At 39.0% G+C, this 19,413-nt stretch overlaps 1 protein-coding gene across 5 annotated transcripts; it reads right to left on the bottom strand.

Annotated features, from left to right (window-relative positions):
• Positions 1–10,018: 10,018 nt before the first annotated feature.
• LOC306984209 (uncharacterized protein) lies at positions 10,019–17,927 on the bottom strand. 5 transcript variants are annotated; one of them, XM_079585350.1, is made up of 11 exons: positions 17,769–17,919; positions 15,251–15,324; positions 12,915–13,116; positions 12,531–12,824; positions 12,375–12,434; positions 12,104–12,181; positions 11,888–12,007; positions 11,720–11,803; positions 11,349–11,569; positions 11,035–11,194; positions 10,019–10,948 (listed from the first exon to the last, which is right to left on the bottom strand). In XM_079585350.1, exons 3-11 carry the CDS (start codon positions 13,114–13,116, stop codon positions 10,803–10,805), a joined length of 1,365 nt encoding a protein of 454 aa, XP_079441476.1. In that variant the 5' UTR covers positions 15,251–15,324; positions 17,769–17,919; the 3' UTR covers positions 10,019–10,802. The 5 variants fall into 5 exon arrangements, with proteins under 5 accessions (XP_079441476.1, XP_079441478.1, XP_079441479.1 ...); XM_079585352.1 differs by having other exon boundaries at positions 12,381–12,434; XM_079585353.1 differs by lacking the exon at positions 12,375–12,434 and having other exon boundaries at positions 17,769–17,918.
• Positions 17,928–19,413: the final 1,486 nt, after the last annotated feature.

Below are 19,413 nucleotides of genomic sequence, written 5' to 3'. Positions count from 1 at the left end.
AAAAAAGGCAGATGGGAAATAATTAGCGTAGCTGCTGTTCTTAATATGAATGCATTTGATCTGATTTAACTGTAGTATAAAAGGTATGAGATGCATCATGTGAATGCTTGGCTAAAGAGATGCGTCTTTAATCTAGTTTTAAACTGGGAGAGCGAGTCTGAGCCTCGGACAATATCAGGAAGGCTATTCCAGAGTTTAGGAGCTAGATGTGAAAACGCCCTCCCTCCTTTAGTGGACTTAGTTATCCTAGGTACGACCAGAAGCCTCGAATTTAGCGATCTTAAAGAGCGCGATGGAATATATGGCGATAGAAGGTCTCTTAAATACACAGGAGCTAAACCATTTAGAGCTTTATAGGTCAGTAACAATACTTTGTAATTGATACGGAACTTAATAGGTAACCAGTGTAGAGATGATAAAATTGGTGTTATATGATCATATTTTCTTGACCTAGTAAGAACTCTAGCGGCTGCATTTTGGACTAACTGTAGCTTGTTTATTGAGGATGCAGGACAACCAGCTAATAAAGCATTACAGTAATCTAGTCTCGAGGTCATGAATGCATGAACTAACTTTTCTGCATCAGAAACTGATAGCATATTACGTAGCTTAGCAATGTTTCTAAGGTGGAAAAAGGCTGTTCTTGTGACATTTGAAATATGATTTTCAAAAGACAAGTTGCGGTCTAGTATAACACCCAGGTCTTTTACTGTAGAGGATAAAGTAACAGGACGTCCATCTAGATTAAGGTTGTATTGTAAGAGGTTTTGTGGGCAGTTTTTTGGACCAATCAGTAATACCTCCGTTTTATCTGAATTTAATAGAAGAAAATTACACGTCATCCAATATTTTATATCTTTAACACACTCTGTCATTTTAGATAATTTAGTGTTATCATCTGGTCTAGATGAAATATATAATTGAGTGTCATCAGCATAACAGTGGAAACTTATTCCATGTTTTCTTATAATATTACCAAGTGGCAGCATATAAATTGAGAATAGCAGAGGGCCTAATACAGATCCCTGCGGCACTCCATAATTTACTGACGTTATCTTTGATTTTTCCCCATTTAAATGGACAAAATGGTAGCGGTCAGATAGGTACGATCTAAACCAGCTTAATGCCTGTCCCTGAACACCAGTGTAATTTTGAAGTCGATCTAAGAGTATTTTATGATCTATAGTGTCAAACGCAGCACTAAGATCGAGTAAAACTAGTATTGAGATACAGCCTTGGTCAGAAGCTAAAAGTAAATCATTTGTAATTTTAACCAGCTCAGTTTCTGTGCTATGATGTGGCCTGAATCCTGACTGAAACTTTTCATAGATATCGTTTTCTTGCAAGAAAGAGCACAATTGAGCGGACACAACTTTTTCTAGTATTTTAGACATAAATGGAAGATTTGAAATGGGTCTGTAATTTGCTAGGTTATTTGGATCTAATTGTGGTTTCTTAATAAGAGGTTTTATAACTGCCAGCTTGAATGTTTTTGGAACATGTCCTAAAGATAGAGACGAGTTAATAATATTGAGAAGAGGCTCTTCCACTACAGGTAACACTTCTTTCAGTAGTTTAGTGGGTATTGGATCTAATAAACATGTTGTTGGTTTAGATGCAGTGATAAGTTTATTTAGCTCTTCCTGTCCTATAGTTGTAAAGCGCTGTAGTTGTTGTTGAGGGGTGATAGTTGAGGCTGAATCATAAGACGCTGTCAAAGATTGTACATTTACAATTGTGTTTCTGATGCTTTCTATTTTCTCAGTGAAGAAATTCATGAAATCATTACTATTAAAATGTAACGGAATATTTTGTTCAGGTGATGTCTGTTTATTTGTTAATCTAGCCACAGTGTTAAATAAAAACCTTGGATTGTTTTGGTTATTTTCTATTAGTTTGCGTAGATGCTCAGACCTGGCTGCTTTTAGAGCCTTTTTATAACGTGACATACTGTCTTTCCACGCAATTCTAAAGACCTCTAAATTAGTTTGTTTCCATTTGCGCTCTAAGTTACGAGTTTCTCTCTTGATAACATGCGTAGCACTGTTGTACCATGGTGCTTTAGTTTTCTCTCTAACCTTTTTTAATCTAATTGGTGCAACAATTTCTAATGTACTAGAGAAAATGGTGCTCATACTGCTAGTCATTTCCTCTAGTTCATCTGTTTGTTTGGGTTCACTGAGGAGCGGAGATAGATCAGGTAAGCTATTCAAGAATCTATCTATAGTGGTTGGAAGGATTGTTCTGCCTGGTCGATAACGTGGCGCAACATGACACATTTCAGCCGTACGTAGTATGCAAGTTACCATGTAATGATCAGTGACATCATCACTTTGCGGTATAATATCTATATCGGTTGGATCGGTTCCATATGATATAATTAAATCTAGAGTATGATTAAGACGATGAGTGGGACCACTAACGTTTTGCTTGACCCCAAAGGAGTTTAATAAATCTGTAAACGCAGCTCCTAACGCATCATTTGTGTTATCAACGTGTATGTTGAAATCTCCAACAATTATTGCCTTATCGACGTTGACCAATAGATCTGAGAGAAAATCTGCAAACTCTTTTAGGAAATCAGCGTAAGGCCCTGGTGGTCTATATACAGTAGCCAAGGCTAGAGATAATAGGGATTTCTTTCTTACATCTAGGAGCGTAACATTTAGCACAAGTACTTCAAACGAATTAAACCTGTGGCCTGTTTTCTGAGTAACATTAAGAATATCTCTATAGATTGTTGCAACACCGCCGCCACGACCAATCAGACGGGGCTCATGCTTATAACCGTATCCTGGTGGAGTGGACTCATTAAGACCGAAATAATCATTTGGTTTAAGCCAGGTTTCAGTAAGGCAGAGTACATCAAAGCTATTATCAGTGACCATTTCATTTACAATAACCGCCTTAGGTGTAAGCGATCTAATGTTTAGAAGACCTAGCTTTAGAAATTGTTTTTGTTCACTAATATTGAGATTTTCTGGTTTGATCACAATTAGATTTTTCTTAGATCCTGCAGTAGATTTATTGTTTGGCCTCACTAAACGAGGAATAGACACAGTTTCTATATAGTGTTCTACACTGGTACTTATATCAATTAATTTGGGACAGCAAAGAATGTGATTTGGACTTTGACTTACTAGTCATATGGTGTGTAACGTCTTGGAGATGTTGTCCGACAGAACAGCCGCTCCGACTCTGCTGGGGTGCAGGCCATCAGCACGGTAGAGCCTAGGTCGCTCCCAAAACAGATTCCAATTATTTACAAAGAGCAGTCTCTGTTCATTACACCATGACATCAACCATTCATTTAGTGCAAACAATCTACTGAACCTTTCTTGTCCTTGTCGGTACGTGGGAAGCGGTCCAGACACGACGATCTTTGCTTCAGGCGATGTTCTGCGTACCGTCTCGATCAGGCTCCTGTAGTCCCTCTTCAGAACCTCCGTCTGCCGCAGCCTGATGTCGTTCACCCCCACGTGCAGCACGACAGCTCCGACGCGCTCGTCACCGTCCAGGATCTCGGGGACCTGCGCAGCGACATCGAGAACACGAGCACCAGGAAAGCAGTGAGTGCGCACCATACCTTTACCTGAGGTAGCGCGGACATGCCGGACCATGGAACTGCCGATGATCACAGCGTCGTCGCGTTCCGTCTCGCGAAGAGGGGAGAAGCGGTTCCGGGTGGAGATCTCGAAGACCGGGAGGGGCGGAGAGGTCCTTGCTCTGGTCCTGGCTCGTGTCTTCCGCTGTGGCATCATCCAGGGTCCATGGTGCTGTGTCGGTGTCGGGGTAAACGAAACCAGGGGTGCTCGGGTCCTGTGCAGAGAAATACACGGAGTAGAGGAGGCCGGAGTCGAAAAGTTACTAACCACTGACTTGTGAGCATCGGCGCGTGATGCTTCAAGCGCTGATCGTCGGTCTCGCAGCTCGGCCTGCCTCCCCAGCAGATCACGGATCTGCTTCTCCACGGACTCCAGCTCCAACCGCACCGAATGCAGCTCAAACGTGTCCTCACCTGCACTCAGAGGTAGACACACATCCGATATATTCGCCATTATGACAGATGAACAATAAATTAGCAGTGATGCTACCAATATCACTACTAATTTAGGACTGAAATCATGGATAGAACCCGTATCCTTCCAGTGATTCGAGTGTAAATAAGACGGTCGATAGGCGAGACCACGCGTGCAAATGCTAGCGGGCTAACTTAACGTTAGAGATAGTAACGGAAGTTCGGAAAGTTGGATATAACCAGCGATATCAAAGCAATCCGATTGTTTTTTTTTTTTATAGAGAGTAACGTTAGTATCGGAGATATGTTCACATGCTCACAAACTAACAGTTAAGCGATTCGAACACAAACTCCAAACACAACCAAAGCGGTTCGAACACAAACACAAACTTCAAACACAACAAGCGATTCGAAGCACAAGCACAAACACAAACTCTAACACAAACAGAGCGATTTCAGTGATTCGAGTGTAAATAAGACGGTCGATAGGCGAGGCCACGCGTGCAATGCTAGCGGGCTATCGTTAGAGATAGTAACGGAAGTTCGGAAAGTTGGATATAACTAGCGATATCAAAGCAATCCGATTGTTTTTTATAGAGAGTAGTATCGGAGATATGTTCACACGCTCACAAACTAACGTTAACAGTTAGGTAAGCGATTCGAACACAAACTCCAAACACAACCAAAGCGGTTCGACCACAGACACAAACTTCAAACACAACAAGCGATTCGAAGCACAAGCACAAACACAAACTTCAAACACAACAAGCGATTCGAAGCACAAGCACAAACACAAACTCTAACACAAACAGAGCGATTTCAGTGATTCGAGTGTAAATAAGACGGTCGATAGGCGAGGCCACGCGTGCAATGCTAGCGGGCTATCGTTAGAGATAGTAACGGAAGTTCGGAAAGTTGGATATAACTAGCGATATCAAAGCAATCCGATTGTTTTTTATAGAGAGTAGTATCGGATATATGTTCACACGCTGGAAAAATAGAAAATGCTCGTTTCTAAATTAGTGTAAAGAACAAAATCAACGATTTATGAATCAAGTCGACGGAGCTTCAAACACAAACACAGCGCTCACTCGCGACGCATGCGCAATCAGTCACTCTATCTATCTATCTATCTATCTATCTATCTATCTATCTATCTATCTATCTATCTATCTATCTATCTATCTATCCATCCATCCGTCCGTCTGTCTATCCGTCTATCTGTTTATCTGTCTATCTATCTATCTATCTATCTATCTATCTATCTATCTATCTATCTATCTATCTATCTATCTATCTATCCATCCATCCATCCATCCATCTGTCTATCTGTCTATCCATCCATCCATCCATCCATCCATCCATCCATCCATCCGTCCGTCTATCTGTCTATCTGTCTATCTGTCTGTCTATCTATCTATCTATCTATCTATCTATCTATCTATCTATCTATCTATCTATCTATCTATCTATCTATCTATCTATCTGTCTGTCTGTCTGTCTGTCTGTCTATCCATCCATCCATCCATCCATCCATCCATCCATCCATCCATCCATCCATCCATCCATCCATCCATCCATCCATCCATCCATCCATCCATCTATCTATCTATCTATCTATCTATCTATCTATCTATCTATCTATCTGTCTGTCTATACGTCTATCCGTCCGTCTGTCTATCTATCTATCTATCTATCCGTCCGTCCGTCCGTCTATCTATCTGTCTGTCTATCCATCCATCCATCCATCCATCCGTCTATCCGTCTATCTGTTTATCTATCTATCTATCTATCTATCTATCTATCTATCTATCTATCTATCTGTCTGTCTGTCTGTCTGTCTGTCTGTCTGTCTGTCTGTCTGTCTGTCTGTCTATCTATCTATCTATCTCTATCTATCTATCTATCTGTATCTATCTATCTGTATCTATCTATCTATCTATCTATCTATCTATCTATCTATCTATCTATCTATCTATCTATCTGTCTGTCTATACGTCTATCCGTCCGTCTGTCTATCTATCTATCTATCTATCCGTCCGTCCGTCCGTCTATCTATCTGTCTGTCTATCCATCCATCCATCCATCCATCCGTCTATCCGTCTATCTGTTTATCTATCTATCTATCTATCTATCTATCTATATCTATCTATCTGTATCTATCTATCTATCTATCTATCTATCTATCTATCTATCTATCTATCTATCTATCTATCTATCTATCTATCTATCTATCTATCTATCTATCTATCTATCTCTTCCTCCGATCAGCATGTACGATCTGCTGTTACCAGACATGGGCAGAACCAATGTTATTATTATTATAAAGTCCCCCTTAATGTTTTTTTTTTATATCTATGTGGTGTTTTTAATCTGCTTTAAGACAAAACAAGTGTAAATTCATAAGTCGACACCATTACTGAGTATTTTCTCCTTAAAACTGCAGTGAACCAAAAACACGGTTGTAACCAATCAGATCAACCAGTGGATCTCTGAGCTGCTGTGAGTGAGTGGAGGCGGGGCTCATTTGAATATTCATAGAACCGTCGAGTTCCATTCAAGCGATTTTAACGCATGAAAAAAAAAAAAAAATTCAAGGAAAAAACGTTTAAATATGTAATTTTGGTTATTAAAGATGAGTTTTAAGGGATATAATTATTGCCTACAGTGTGGCTTTAAATAAAACTAAAACCAACTTAAAAATCATTGAAATATAAAAATTAGATGGAAAACGTAAGCCTAAAAAAACCTTGAAAAATAACTACATAAATAAATAACAGAACAATTCATAAAAATCTGAATTTTAGATACTGTCTGAATTATGATATATTCAGATTTTCATGAATTTTTCTGTTTTTTATTCAAGGTGTTTTAGGCTCATGTTTTTCATCAAATTTTTATATTTGAATGATTTTTAAGTTAGTTTTAGTTTAGTTTAGTGAATATGCAAATGAGCCCCGCCTCCACTCACTCACAGCAGAGATCCACTGGTTGACGATCACACGTTGATCTGATTGGTGGAAAAATCCTCTTGCTTGTTTTTTTGTTTGTTTCTTGTGGGACTTTCGGTTACATATTTTAGTGTCTTTTTTGTCTCCCACTGTTTTGTAATGTATCTTAAAATGTCTAAATAAACCATAAAGAAAGCCAGTTGCTGTAAAAGCAGGCATGCTAAAGACAGGGGCCTTTCCTTGAAATCACAACAGCACTTTCATGTTATTCAGGCTCCGAGAATGTATGTAATTACCTCATATAATTACCCCGCCGTATAGAAGCTTCAGAACAACACAAGCTGCAGGAAAATACGGCTAATGGACTCTCTATAAGGGCTTTACCTACAGAGAAGAGGGTATATACTCAACTTGTAAGCCAAAAACGGATGTAATGAGAGCAGAGAAATCCCTTACTTCACAGTAAAGAGGCTTGATGGACGGTTAACGGGAGAGGAAGCGTAACGGCAGGGAAGTGCGCGCTCGGAGGTGTCTTGTCTAGAGTTGGACACGTCGAGCCCCCTCTCGTCACCCCAGATGGGACGCCATATGCCCGCATCTCTCAATGGATGCTATTGTAAAAGCTGGAACTGCTTTATGACTGTCAGTTGAACTCTAGACCTCAGTTTTACGAGTCTTATATGACATTGAATTGCTCTGTAAAACTTTGGGTTGTCCACTCGAGTGCTTACGACACCGAGGGGTCAGCGATCCTCACACTTACACAAAGATGCTGTATCAGCGGAGGAAGGGGAGACGGGAAGATACGACGGAGATCGCATTGATTTGGGGAACTAGATTTATGTATTGTGCAGCCTACAGTATTCTAGGGTGTGTGTGTGATATTCTCAAGATATAGCAGTCAATGTACCTTTAAGAGCATTTCTGATCACAGTTGTCACAGTGACTGTGGTGGAGACTGACCCAGACATCTGACCTGCTGCCGTCTGCCGTCTCTGTGCCGGGAAATACACACACATCATGACGCATTATGAAACAGAGATCTGAAAATAAAAGAAAAATAGGAAAAAGCAAAAAAAAAATATCTGGGACGGCAGACTAGTGTTGTTATTGTTAAAGAAAAAAGAAATTCTATAACAAAAAAAAAATAATTAAATTTTTAATAATCTTTCTCATTACTTTTTACATAAATATGCTAATGTAAAAAAAAGACAAAAAATAAACAGATGCTATGGAATATACAGGGGGAAATAATCATACATATTAAACATTAAATATAAAAAAATCTACATTTTTGATTGAAAAAATCTATAAATATTAGATTGAATATTTTAACTAAAAATTGCCTTTGCAACTAAGTAAGTTTGAATTGAAAAAAATTTAGAAGTGAAAAAACGACACGACAATGACGTACGCTGTGCATTTTCCGCGTACAGAAAACAACGTTGCCGAAAACGATCAGTGAAAATGAAAAAAGAAAATCCACAATATGCGAATATAATGTTATCCTTTTCAAAAACTTGCACTTTACTTGCAAATTATTTTCAAAAGTTTGCGTTTTCAGGACGCCAAACGTTGTCGTGTCACCCTAACCCTAATGTATTACAAAACATTACAATAAATTCAAAAAGTTGTTCATGAGGCAGCAAACCAGTGTCATCGTTAACAAAACTAAAATATTAGAGTTAAGTGAAAAAAAAATCTATATAAATATTAGATTTCAATTAAATAAAAATTTTGAAATGACAAGTTTAAGTAGTAAAATAACTAACTGAAATAATACTAAAACTGATGCAGTATGAAATACATTAATATATATGTATATATTTATGAGGCAGACCAGTGCTGTTATTGTTAAATAAACCTAACTATTAAAAACATTTTTAATGATTAAAAATAAAATAAAGCTGAAATAAAATAAAATATAATATCTGTCACGGATTCACCCAACGACACACCCCAACCAGCTTCAACCCAACACACCTGGTCCCGATCGCAATCACCGGAGTTCTGAGTTACTACACCTGCACCTCATCACTTTATTCACCACACCAGCTCTGCATATAAACCCCAGTCAGCCTACAGCTCATTGTCAGGTCTCGTCGTTTGACGCCAGTGACTCCCCGGTTCCTAACACTTCTGTCAGGTTCCTGAACACCCTTCGCAAGTATTATACTTCTACACTAACCTCTCTGTGTGTGTATTCCAAGCAGCCTCTGTGTGCGGTGGTTCTCCGAGATTCTCCTAAACCGCATCTCCGTGTATTCCAGTATACCTCTCGGATCTCTAACCAGGACTCCAGTGGTCTGATATTCCATATATCTCAGAGACAGTATCCATTCCCAGCTTCCATTCCAAGTTTCATTACTACATCAGTTCCAGTATTCATCCTGCGTTCCCGTGTTGATCTCGAAGCCCTTCCAGTATCCCGGAGTTGCATACAGTGTCCAAATAAAACCTGTTAACGTCATTCTCTGTGTCTTCATCCTTGCAGTAGTGTGACAATATCAGATTAAAAACTTCAATTTAATATTTTTTTAAATTGTTGCATTGGTAACAAAGTGCTAGAATTTCTAACTGAAAAAAGAATAATATAAATAAATATTTAAAGCAAAAACTAACAACAAAAGCACATACAAATTAACATAAAAACTATATGTCCATCTATCTATCTATCTATATCTATCTATCTATCTCAAAGTAAAAAATATAATAGCATATAATTATTATTAAAATAATACCCCAGATAGCAATGAGTCGGCGGGCCACCGGCGGTTCTCCAGCGGTAGTAGAAGCGACAGTATGGCGTAATCGCAAACACGTTTGCCGGCGCACCGCCAGCGGCAGCCGCTTTTTTAAAAGCGGCATCCGCCTTCCTACCGCCTTCGTATCGCGGACGGCCAGCAGGTCAACCGCCGTTTCGCCGCAGTTATAACAAAGGCAGCTTTTTCGCGTCCCGCGGAGGCAAACGCTATTATATATATATATAAAATATTTATAGCATGCAGTTTATCAAGAATAATGATTGATCAAACCAGATAAATTTCCATTTGACGTTTTAATTCCACATTTTAAAGTACAGTAATAGTCATTGAAACAAAATATCAGCTCAATGAAATATAACAAAAAAGATACATATATACATAATGTACACACTAAAGAACATGCAAGTTTAAAATTATATATTGTTTAAAAACAGCCTTTTATAAGCAAATTATATCACTTAAAATATTTTTTAATATTATCAAGAGGTCAGTTATGGGATGAAAAGAATTACCAGTAAACATTATAGCAAGTAATGAAGATATATGGTACCAAATAATGTGCAAGATACCAAATAAATTCAGGTATAACATCACATTTTCAAGAAATTCTTAACAATAGGATAAGTGGCAATAATTGAGTAAAGCTCTGGGGTAGAATAGACAATTATAATGGCATTGCTGATCTGGGGCACAAGATTTACACTGTGAATGTCTGGAGTAGTTCGATATGCGTGGCGTAGTGAGCTAACAATTGCAGGACAGTAAGTAATTATAATTGTTTCAAGTCTGACTACAGGTTCTGTGGTTTTTCCCAACCACCAATATAGGCAACACAAATTGGCATATCTTCAGTGATTCCTTGTGCGCCTGTATAAGAGTGCTTTTAATTCACAATTTAACACATTACACAAACAATAAAATCACAAAAAAACATTAAGAAAAATACTACCAAGTATATCGACCAGACAAAAAAAAAAGTGGATTGGTCGAGTGTAGTCTGTTACAGACTGCAGGGTAGTGAGTGTTCCAGTTGTCAGTGATGCTGGGGTGTCAGTAGTCAGCCTAGGTTTAAGGGGTCGGCTGTGGGTCCCTCTCAGCTGTGCGGCGCCTTTTTCCACCTTCACGGTCAGATGCTCCTTTCAAGTAACGCATAACATTAACCTGGACCGCCTCATCAGTGGCATCCTGGGTTGCCGGGTTCTTCCGTATGGCCCCTGTAGAAAATACAGATCTGTCATTCCATTTGAATACACATCACATACACATCTATCTAAAAATATCTAAAGAATATCTAACTTACTTTGAACAATGGTCTTCAGGAACAGGTCTCTAAAACATGCTTTTTCCCCTACACCAGTCCAAGTTGTATCAACGGAAAGGCGATTAGAGAAGACACTCTGAAGCATTCTCCACACTGTTGACTTTAGGTCCTTCCCACATTTGATAGCCAAAAAACGTAGCTGAAAATCCAAAAAAAGTGCCCCAAATTACATTTCTCATACATAAATATAAAATGTGACAGGCTTTGAATTCAGACTGTAGAATAGGCAGTGTACAATCTTAATTTGACTTTAGATTAACCTACAGCGTTATAAACAATAGCAGCACACTTACAAATCGTTCCTGGAGCTCGTTATCCTGCCTCAAACTTCTGTCAAGCAACGCCAAATCTTCCTGGGTGTTTAGGGGGAGTGACAGATCACCTGGCAGGGATAACTCTCCAACAGACACATTGGCGCTGAAATGTTGCAGCATGGTGTCCATTTTGTTGTCCATGCTACGCACAACATCGCCAAACTCCCCAAGACGTCGCAGGATTAGGGTCTGATCTGCACCTAAAGGGATTCCCAGAATAAAAGAACATAGTAGTCAGTCCTGGTCCCTCAACTACAAAACTATGACATTTATATCTTGGTCTACTACATATATAGGTGGCCCCAGTGGGAATTAATCTAACAAACACAGGTGTTGTTTGCAAGTCGTACCTGATTGCCCAGTGCGAGCAAACGTCTTCAACATTGTCCCAACTTGCTTCACCTGCTCTTGAAGCGAGTTGCTGTCATCTGAAGCTAGAAAAAGATAGGCAAATGGTCATTTGGAACCTACATTACACACAAATATGTAAACTTTAAGAAAGAGTGCCATGTTCTCACCTGCTCGTGCATTGCTTTCTCTCCGGGCTTGGTTCTCCTCCCTCAGGGCTTGGTTCTCCTCCCTCAGGGCTTGGTTCTCCTCCTTCAGGGCTTGGTTCTCAGTCTTGAATCTCTGGACATCTACATAACAAAAGAAAAGGGATTCTGCAGGGTTTAGTCAGTCAAATTTACGACTAACATAATCACTATATTAAGAGATATAGGTCTAGAATATACCTTCATAGCTGAAAACTTGATTCTGTACGCGTGATTTCAGGGGAGTCCAAGGGCCAATCACTGAGTGATGACTTTCTCCTATTGATAAATTGACATAATAATATGTTAGAAGTTATTGCATATATTTACTGTATTGTACAACACACCTAGACACCTTTCATCCAGGGCAGTCAAGTGCCCTAATGAAAAACAGATTATGCATAAAAGGACTCCTCATCTTAAATAGAAGCAATAGTTTAAGACAAACAATGTCACAAATAACATCACTTACTTGTACTCAAACTGTTGGCTCTGAGAAGTGGAGACTGGACTACTGGTGAGAAACCTTGTTCTGAGAAATAGGAAACAAAAATGTGAAAATCTAACAAAGGGTATAGTTTAGTGGCAGGATCACAAATTAAGCATCACAGCAATACATTGTACATACCAGCTCTGAAGTCTACAGATGGTTGAACGTTTTCCTGGTTTTCTAGAATGAATGAAACTTCTGGAGCATCGGGCAGCACGGAAAACTCGTTACCATTACTCGTTACGATTTTTTCAAAGCTCAGAACAGCTGGTGCATCTGGAAGACTAGACTCCTCTTCATCAGAAGAGGCCTGGGGTCTGTACTTGGAATTTAAGGTTCTCTTTCGCTTTCTCTTCTTGTCATCGTCTGTCGTTTCAACGCTGGAACCCGTTTGGAAGCGCTCCAAATATCTCATCGCCTCTTGCCAAGATTCTAGATCAGGGAACAATGAATGAAAGTCAGTTATGCACCATAAACAGAAAGAAATTACACAGAAAAATAAAATGCACAAGTCACATTTACCTGCTCCCTTCATGAACTTAAAATTATGTTTTTCCCAGGTGCTGTGTGGAGGCGTGCAGCGGATGGCTAAATTGTTGCCTTTGTCTTTCTTGCGGAGGGTAAATGGGGGCCAAAAGCATATGCCCTCGCTGAGCCACACTTGCGGAACCACTGCAAATGGCAGATCCTCCTCGTCGATAAATTGAACAATGGCAAACAGCATCTAAAATACAAGAAAAATTAGCACAACATATACATTTTGGTAATTTTTTAGGCAAAATCAATTACGTCAAAATTCTTACCCCTTCAAAAAAAATCTATAATTTTCACAAGTGAATCAACGGAAAACCAGCCTTTCCTTCCGGGCAAGGAAGAAGATAATATTTCTTCTGCACATTTGCTGTATGCGTAAAGTGGAGTGTATCTGATAGGCCAGATAAATGAAAAATGCCTAGCTTGGAAGATTCCACAGGGTAAGTAAAGAAATCGACCACGTTCCGGAACCTCTTGTAGATGACCAAAGTGTTGTCCATTTCATCAACAACGACATTCTGTATAAGTACTATGTCCTTATTTTCCAACAGGACACAGTTGTCTCCCTCCGAACGTTTCACAACAAAGTCTTGAAAGTAACACTCCTCATACTGCTTTTTCACAGGAAGACCATTGAGGAGTGGTCCATGGTTGTGCTCTCTCAAGGACCTTGTTTTGGAGATGTTTGTTCTTTTGTGCTGACTTCTCTCTGACAATCGGCGAACAACCTGCTCCAGTGGTTGTGTAGGCTTGCGCAACAGTTTCTTCAGGCGCCCAAGGAAGTTTTCAAATGGGAAGCATGAGATATTATCAAGGACACCATACTTTTTGGCATCTTGGCTGAGGTGCACTAATCCATGCATGTTGTATGTCACATGTTCTTTTCCATAAAGCTTGCTGCAGTGATCAACAAAGAGAACCAAAATTCTGTGTGCATAGTCTACAAGGTCAGCACACAGGGACACATTCAGTAGGATGGTGATGCCAACTGAAAGCAGCATGAAGTTGTTGTACACTTGAGTTGGTACAAGGCCTTTTAAGCTGACTGGTCCAGTGTACAACAGGAACTGCCTGAATTCTGTAGCTTTCCAACGCTCAACATCTTCCATGGATCGTTGCTTCCTGTTGAACTCGCACGGAACATGGGGTGTAAAGGTCAGGAGTACTCTGGAGAGCTCTTTTACCACGCTGGGAGAAAATCTTGTCAGCCGACGTCCCTTTAGCCAAAGGTGTAACAACTTTCTTGTCACTCCAAGACATACCAGATGCATGTAATCCAGTGGGAACTGCGTTACTAAACCAACAGACAACAATGCCAATGGCGTTTCTCCACACTGATGACTGTCATCAGAAAGTTCATCACGGAGTACATTGTCTAATCTTAGAGTAGCATCTGTTTGAGGAAAAGTCATCCTGTTCTCGTAGTGGACCCCCTTTTGAACACACTTGTCACACCCATAATATCCACTGTGACCTTTCACATTTCTAACAAGCGCACGAGCAGGGGCGTCACAGATGAATGTTGATATTTTGAAAGAAAGTGCTCTCCCTTCAAACAGAACTCCTTCCGTTTCAAGCCGCTGTGCCTCTTCTACAAAAGGATTCAAAAAGTGAAGGCTGGTTGGCTTCTTCTTCCCATAGTAAAGACCAATGACAAATGGAAGTTTGTTTTGCTGGACATTACCAATGTATTGCTCAATTAAACCAAGAACTGGCCAGAACTGGGCATTTGAGCTTTTGAAAAGTGGAAGTCCATCAACATTAACTTGCATTGAAACTGACGTCAACTTCTGCAATTCAGGAGACACTAACAACTGCGATAATATTCCACTTTCAATTCCAGAGTGATGGTATACACCACCTGAGAGTTCTGTTGTTTTAACACAAGTCACTGTTTTCAGAAGGGTTCTTGGGTCTTTAGGAAGGGTTGGATGATCCTTGGACAAAATGGTTAAAAGCTTACCAAGTGCCACATGGGGGATCATGTTGTCAATAGCCCACCCTGCCAATTGTGTCCTTAGGCAATCCTCTTCCTCTTCATCTTCATCTTCATCTTCTGTGCTTGAGGAAAACATTTCACCAGCTTCACATGCCTCATCAACAATGATGTCCTGTGCTACAGGGGTTACAGTTTGTACATGGCTTGTTGTAGCCATTCCATGTAGATGTTCATTAACATGAGGATTTACTTGGTCAAAGTCAGGAATAACAGCAAGTAGAGCATTGTTTGCAGCTGCAATTTCCTGTTTGTCCCTCTCAACTCCTTTCAATATCCTTCTCCTTTTGGCCCAGTAACTAGACATTGTGACTAACCATGCATTTACCTTTAAAGCCAAAAAGATTGTCCCACAGTAGGTCTCTTTGGTGAAGATAACCGGTTATGCTCTGGTCAAGGTATCTGCAAAAAAATGTGAACAAAACCACATTGTTAATGTTAGGAATATACGTGGGGGAAAAAAATGATCAGCCAAATGTGGAACAGTGAGTGTTAAAAATAAAATGTATTCATTGAGTGTAGTGATTTAAGTGAACACAGAATTGTCCTCAAACATAAAATGTACAGAAGTTCACAGAATTACAAATCACAATAGCGTTAAAAAAACATTGTTACATTCGGATAAAGATGTTTTATGACTCAATAAACATGATTGTAACGATATATGATGTATGTGTGTTCTTCAAACTATGTTCAGGTATCATTATAATGAGATTATATTCATAATGTAAAGGCAATCGATATAATTTATCCTTGAGCATAATACTAGAAAATAATATATTTTCTCTCTAATTGTTTTATCCAAAGCCAAACCAGATCACAGAAGTTTATATAAAACACTCAACTTGCGTTATAAAGTAATTTTGCAAACACATGGTTTTAATCTCATAAATTTGTGTATAGTGGCTAGCTAGCATGCTAACGTTACCTAGCCTCAGGTGCACCTGTCACATAAATTAGCTGTTATTTTTATGATTTTATTGTAAATAGGAATGTTTACTGAAATGTTTTGCTTTTAGTTTTTTAGTGCTAGATACAGTTTCAACTGTGAAGTTGAAGAACTGTGAAAGAAATTAGGGATTATAACAGTGTGAATAGCCAGTCGTTGGTGATTATAGATAGCAATAAACCAATAAACCAGATTTGAGATGTGTAAATGTGTGCATTGAGAGACTGAATGGGTCAGTTTGCACCACAAAACAATAGAGAAACTACACTGAATAGTTGTTTAGATTATGACAATTAACACCAGTTTTACAGTCTAATCGAAATCAAGTCAAGATCTTGAAAAACGTGATCTTAAAAAATATTTAACTACATAAAGAGTTTTATTCTTATCATGTTCAGATTTTAAATATAACATGGTCAGACATGTGGCTATAGCTGCAGTGCATTTCTAGATTGACCACTGCCCACTTCAAATTTTTTATCATGAAGATATTTCATAAAAATAAATTTCTAATAACTTTATAAGACTTTGAAGATATTTATCATTTTTTTTTTCATTATGACGATAATTTATTCTAAACTTACAACAAAGTGCAAAGTGTCAGCTTTCAAAAGAGATCATAACTGTGTTTATAGTCCAAAGGGTTCATGAAGTTTTAGTTTGGGTATACCGTTTCTGGGGATTTTTCAAAAGTGGGCTTGAAGCTTTCTAGATGTAAATTTTTGGCTACCTACTAAATTTTAATTTGGCTTGCAGCAATCTAGAAATGCACTGCAGCTAAAGCCACGATCAGAATAAAACTTTAGTCAAGTATTTTTCAATATCACGTTTATGACTTTATTTCAATTAGACTTGTAAAAGGAAAACTGGTGTTTATTGTCATCATCTAAACATCTATTCAGTCGAGTGTCTCCATTGTTTTGTGGTGCAAACTGCCCCATTTAGTCTCAGTCTCTCAATGCAGACATTTGCACTTCTCCATTCTGGTTTATGGCTCGTAGATATGCTATTCTTTTGTGTGCATTAGAGTGACTAACGACAGGCTATTCACATTGTTATAATCCATAATTTCTAAAGTTTTTCACAGTTGAAACTGTATCTATGACTGAAAACTAAAAACAACATTTCAGTAAAAATTCCTATTTAGAATAAAATCGTAAAAATAACAGCTAATTTATGTGCACCTGAGGTCTAGTTTTTTTTATTACATAATTCCTGTAAAAAAATAATACATAACTGTCACTATAAGTTTCTGTTTCTCAGAATAAAATAATGGTCAAATACTGAAACCTGAGTATTATATCTTTCTAATGATGTATATTTTTTTAAGATAGTTCAAATTTACTATCATTATTTAAAGCTCACGCTCTGGCAAGGGTTAACAAAATAAGTATTATTTTAGGCCGAGGCTTTTTATACGGCCTACCGCTGAACGCGGCCTTTATCCAGGAGCAGTTCCAGATGGGGAAATCTCTGAAACCCTCCGGAGGGTCTGGTGGACCAGAGTTCAACGACAGCTGTTTCTGTTCTAACGTTACAGAGCAAATACGTGCGTTGACTCTCTCGATTATAGCTAACGTTAATGCTAAAGCTCGATAGACATAAAAAAAAATGGCCGCCAACGGCTTTCGAAACTTTCGCCAAATTACAACCAGCCAGCATATTTTATGAGTAAATTATTTGATTTTTATATTATATGTTTGTATTTAAAGTTAAGTATACATTTATTATCTGCAATTTTGGCGCCCATTATTAGCCGCCGCCACTGTACCTAAGTTAGCAACTTTGCGTAAACATGGCTAACGTTGACTTGTTCGGCAAGAACTGAGATGACTACAGATTTTAAATATATAAACTAAAAACAGTTGCGTTAAACACAAAGGAAACATGTACTTACCTAAATGATGGTAGTCGACGTCGATGACTTTGTTTAAACTGCAGGCTGTAGAAACTTGCGATCGAGTAGAACTGAGAACTGTACTTCTCGAATAGAGTGCACTCGAGTAGAGTGATGAATTGACGCGAATGTGTTTTTTATAGCGCCACCGTCTTATAAGCCCCGCCCAAAATTCAACACACACACAAAAAAAAAAAAACCACTGCGCATTCATTCTGTTTTATCAATGACATAATGTGTTTAGATTTTATTAATATTTTTTTGTAATAATCTCTACAGGGACTTTTACAATTTCTTAAACATTTGTACAGATCGCAATTGCTAGCCTAATTAATACTACTGATAAGGTAAAACAAAAATAAAACATTAAGATTGGAAAAAAATTAAAAAAAAATTTAACTTTAAACTTTTTTAACTTAAAGCATAAAGAACTTAAGAAGAATTTAGCTTTTTCATTGAGTCTATCCTTCATGTCAAAACTATTTTAAGAGTATTTTAAAGCGGCTTGCCGCCAGCCGGCCGCAGTCCATTAGACAGAGGCAACCGCCAGAGAAAATGAAGCAGTCGGACCGCCGGCGATTTGCCGGCGGCATCTCGCTAGAAATGCGAGTGACGTATTCGGCGGCAAACGTTGTATCCCCGCCAGCGGGACGCACCTATAGCCGACAGCTTAGGGCCGGAGGCAAATAGAAGCCGTGCGGATGTTTTTTGCTATCTGGGACGGCGGTAGTCCGGCAGACATCACACAGTCTTCAAAACAAAATGATTAAATTTCTAAATGATCAGAGCCAGTGCAAATAAAACAGCCTGAGGATAAGACAACACTTTAGCTCTGATCTCTGTTTGCAACCAACAAACAAATCAATAATTAAAAACCAGAGAAATGTATAATATTTAATCAACATATGGAAGTAAAAGGCTTTCCACACTATACGCTTAACCGTGAGTTATGGCCGGTTAATTCACCGGCCCTGTCCCAAACCACACACTTCATGTGCGCGCGCGGTCGAGAAGGCGGAGGGTGTCCCGTTTGTCATTTTAGGGTTCAGAAGGGTGTTCATACGAGCCCTGGATACACACTTTTGCCCAACAGACAGTCAAAGTGGCATTACGTCATGAGTGTGTGGACAGGGCCAGTATTTACTCACTCTCTGAGATGTTACGGTTGTTCTGAAGGATCTTTGCAGATGTAACACACACACATGCAGGACACCGTGACTGTGACGACACACTTCATCGGGCCGGTGTCTGCTGGAGACACACTCTTCCTCCACCGGAAACACACAGCAGGAATAGAGAAGGTGACCTCACAGGTATCAAGAAAAGCACTGCGGCAAATCCTCCATCTGCCGTCTGTGCGGGGAGAGATGCTGCAGTTCATGCGCAACTATATCAGAGGAACTTCACTGTGGGATATTAAAGGAACACTACACTTCTTTTGGGAAATAGGCTCATTTTCCAGTTAAACAGTTTTACCGTTTTCAAATCCATTCAGCCGATCTCCGGGTCTGGCCGTAGCACCGTTAGCATAGCTTAGCATAGATCATTGAATCTGATTAGACCGTTAGCATCTCTCTAAAAAAAATGACCAAAGAGTTTCGATATTTCTCCTGTTTGAAACATGACTCTTCTGTAGTTACATCGT

Source organism: Phoxinus phoxinus (genome assembly GCF_949152265.1).
Source record: "Phoxinus phoxinus genome assembly, chromosome: 17".
Classification (NCBI taxonomy): domain Eukaryota; kingdom Metazoa; phylum Chordata; class Actinopteri; order Cypriniformes; family Leuciscidae; genus Phoxinus; species Phoxinus phoxinus.
This window is presented reverse-complemented; position numbering and strand designations above follow the sequence as displayed.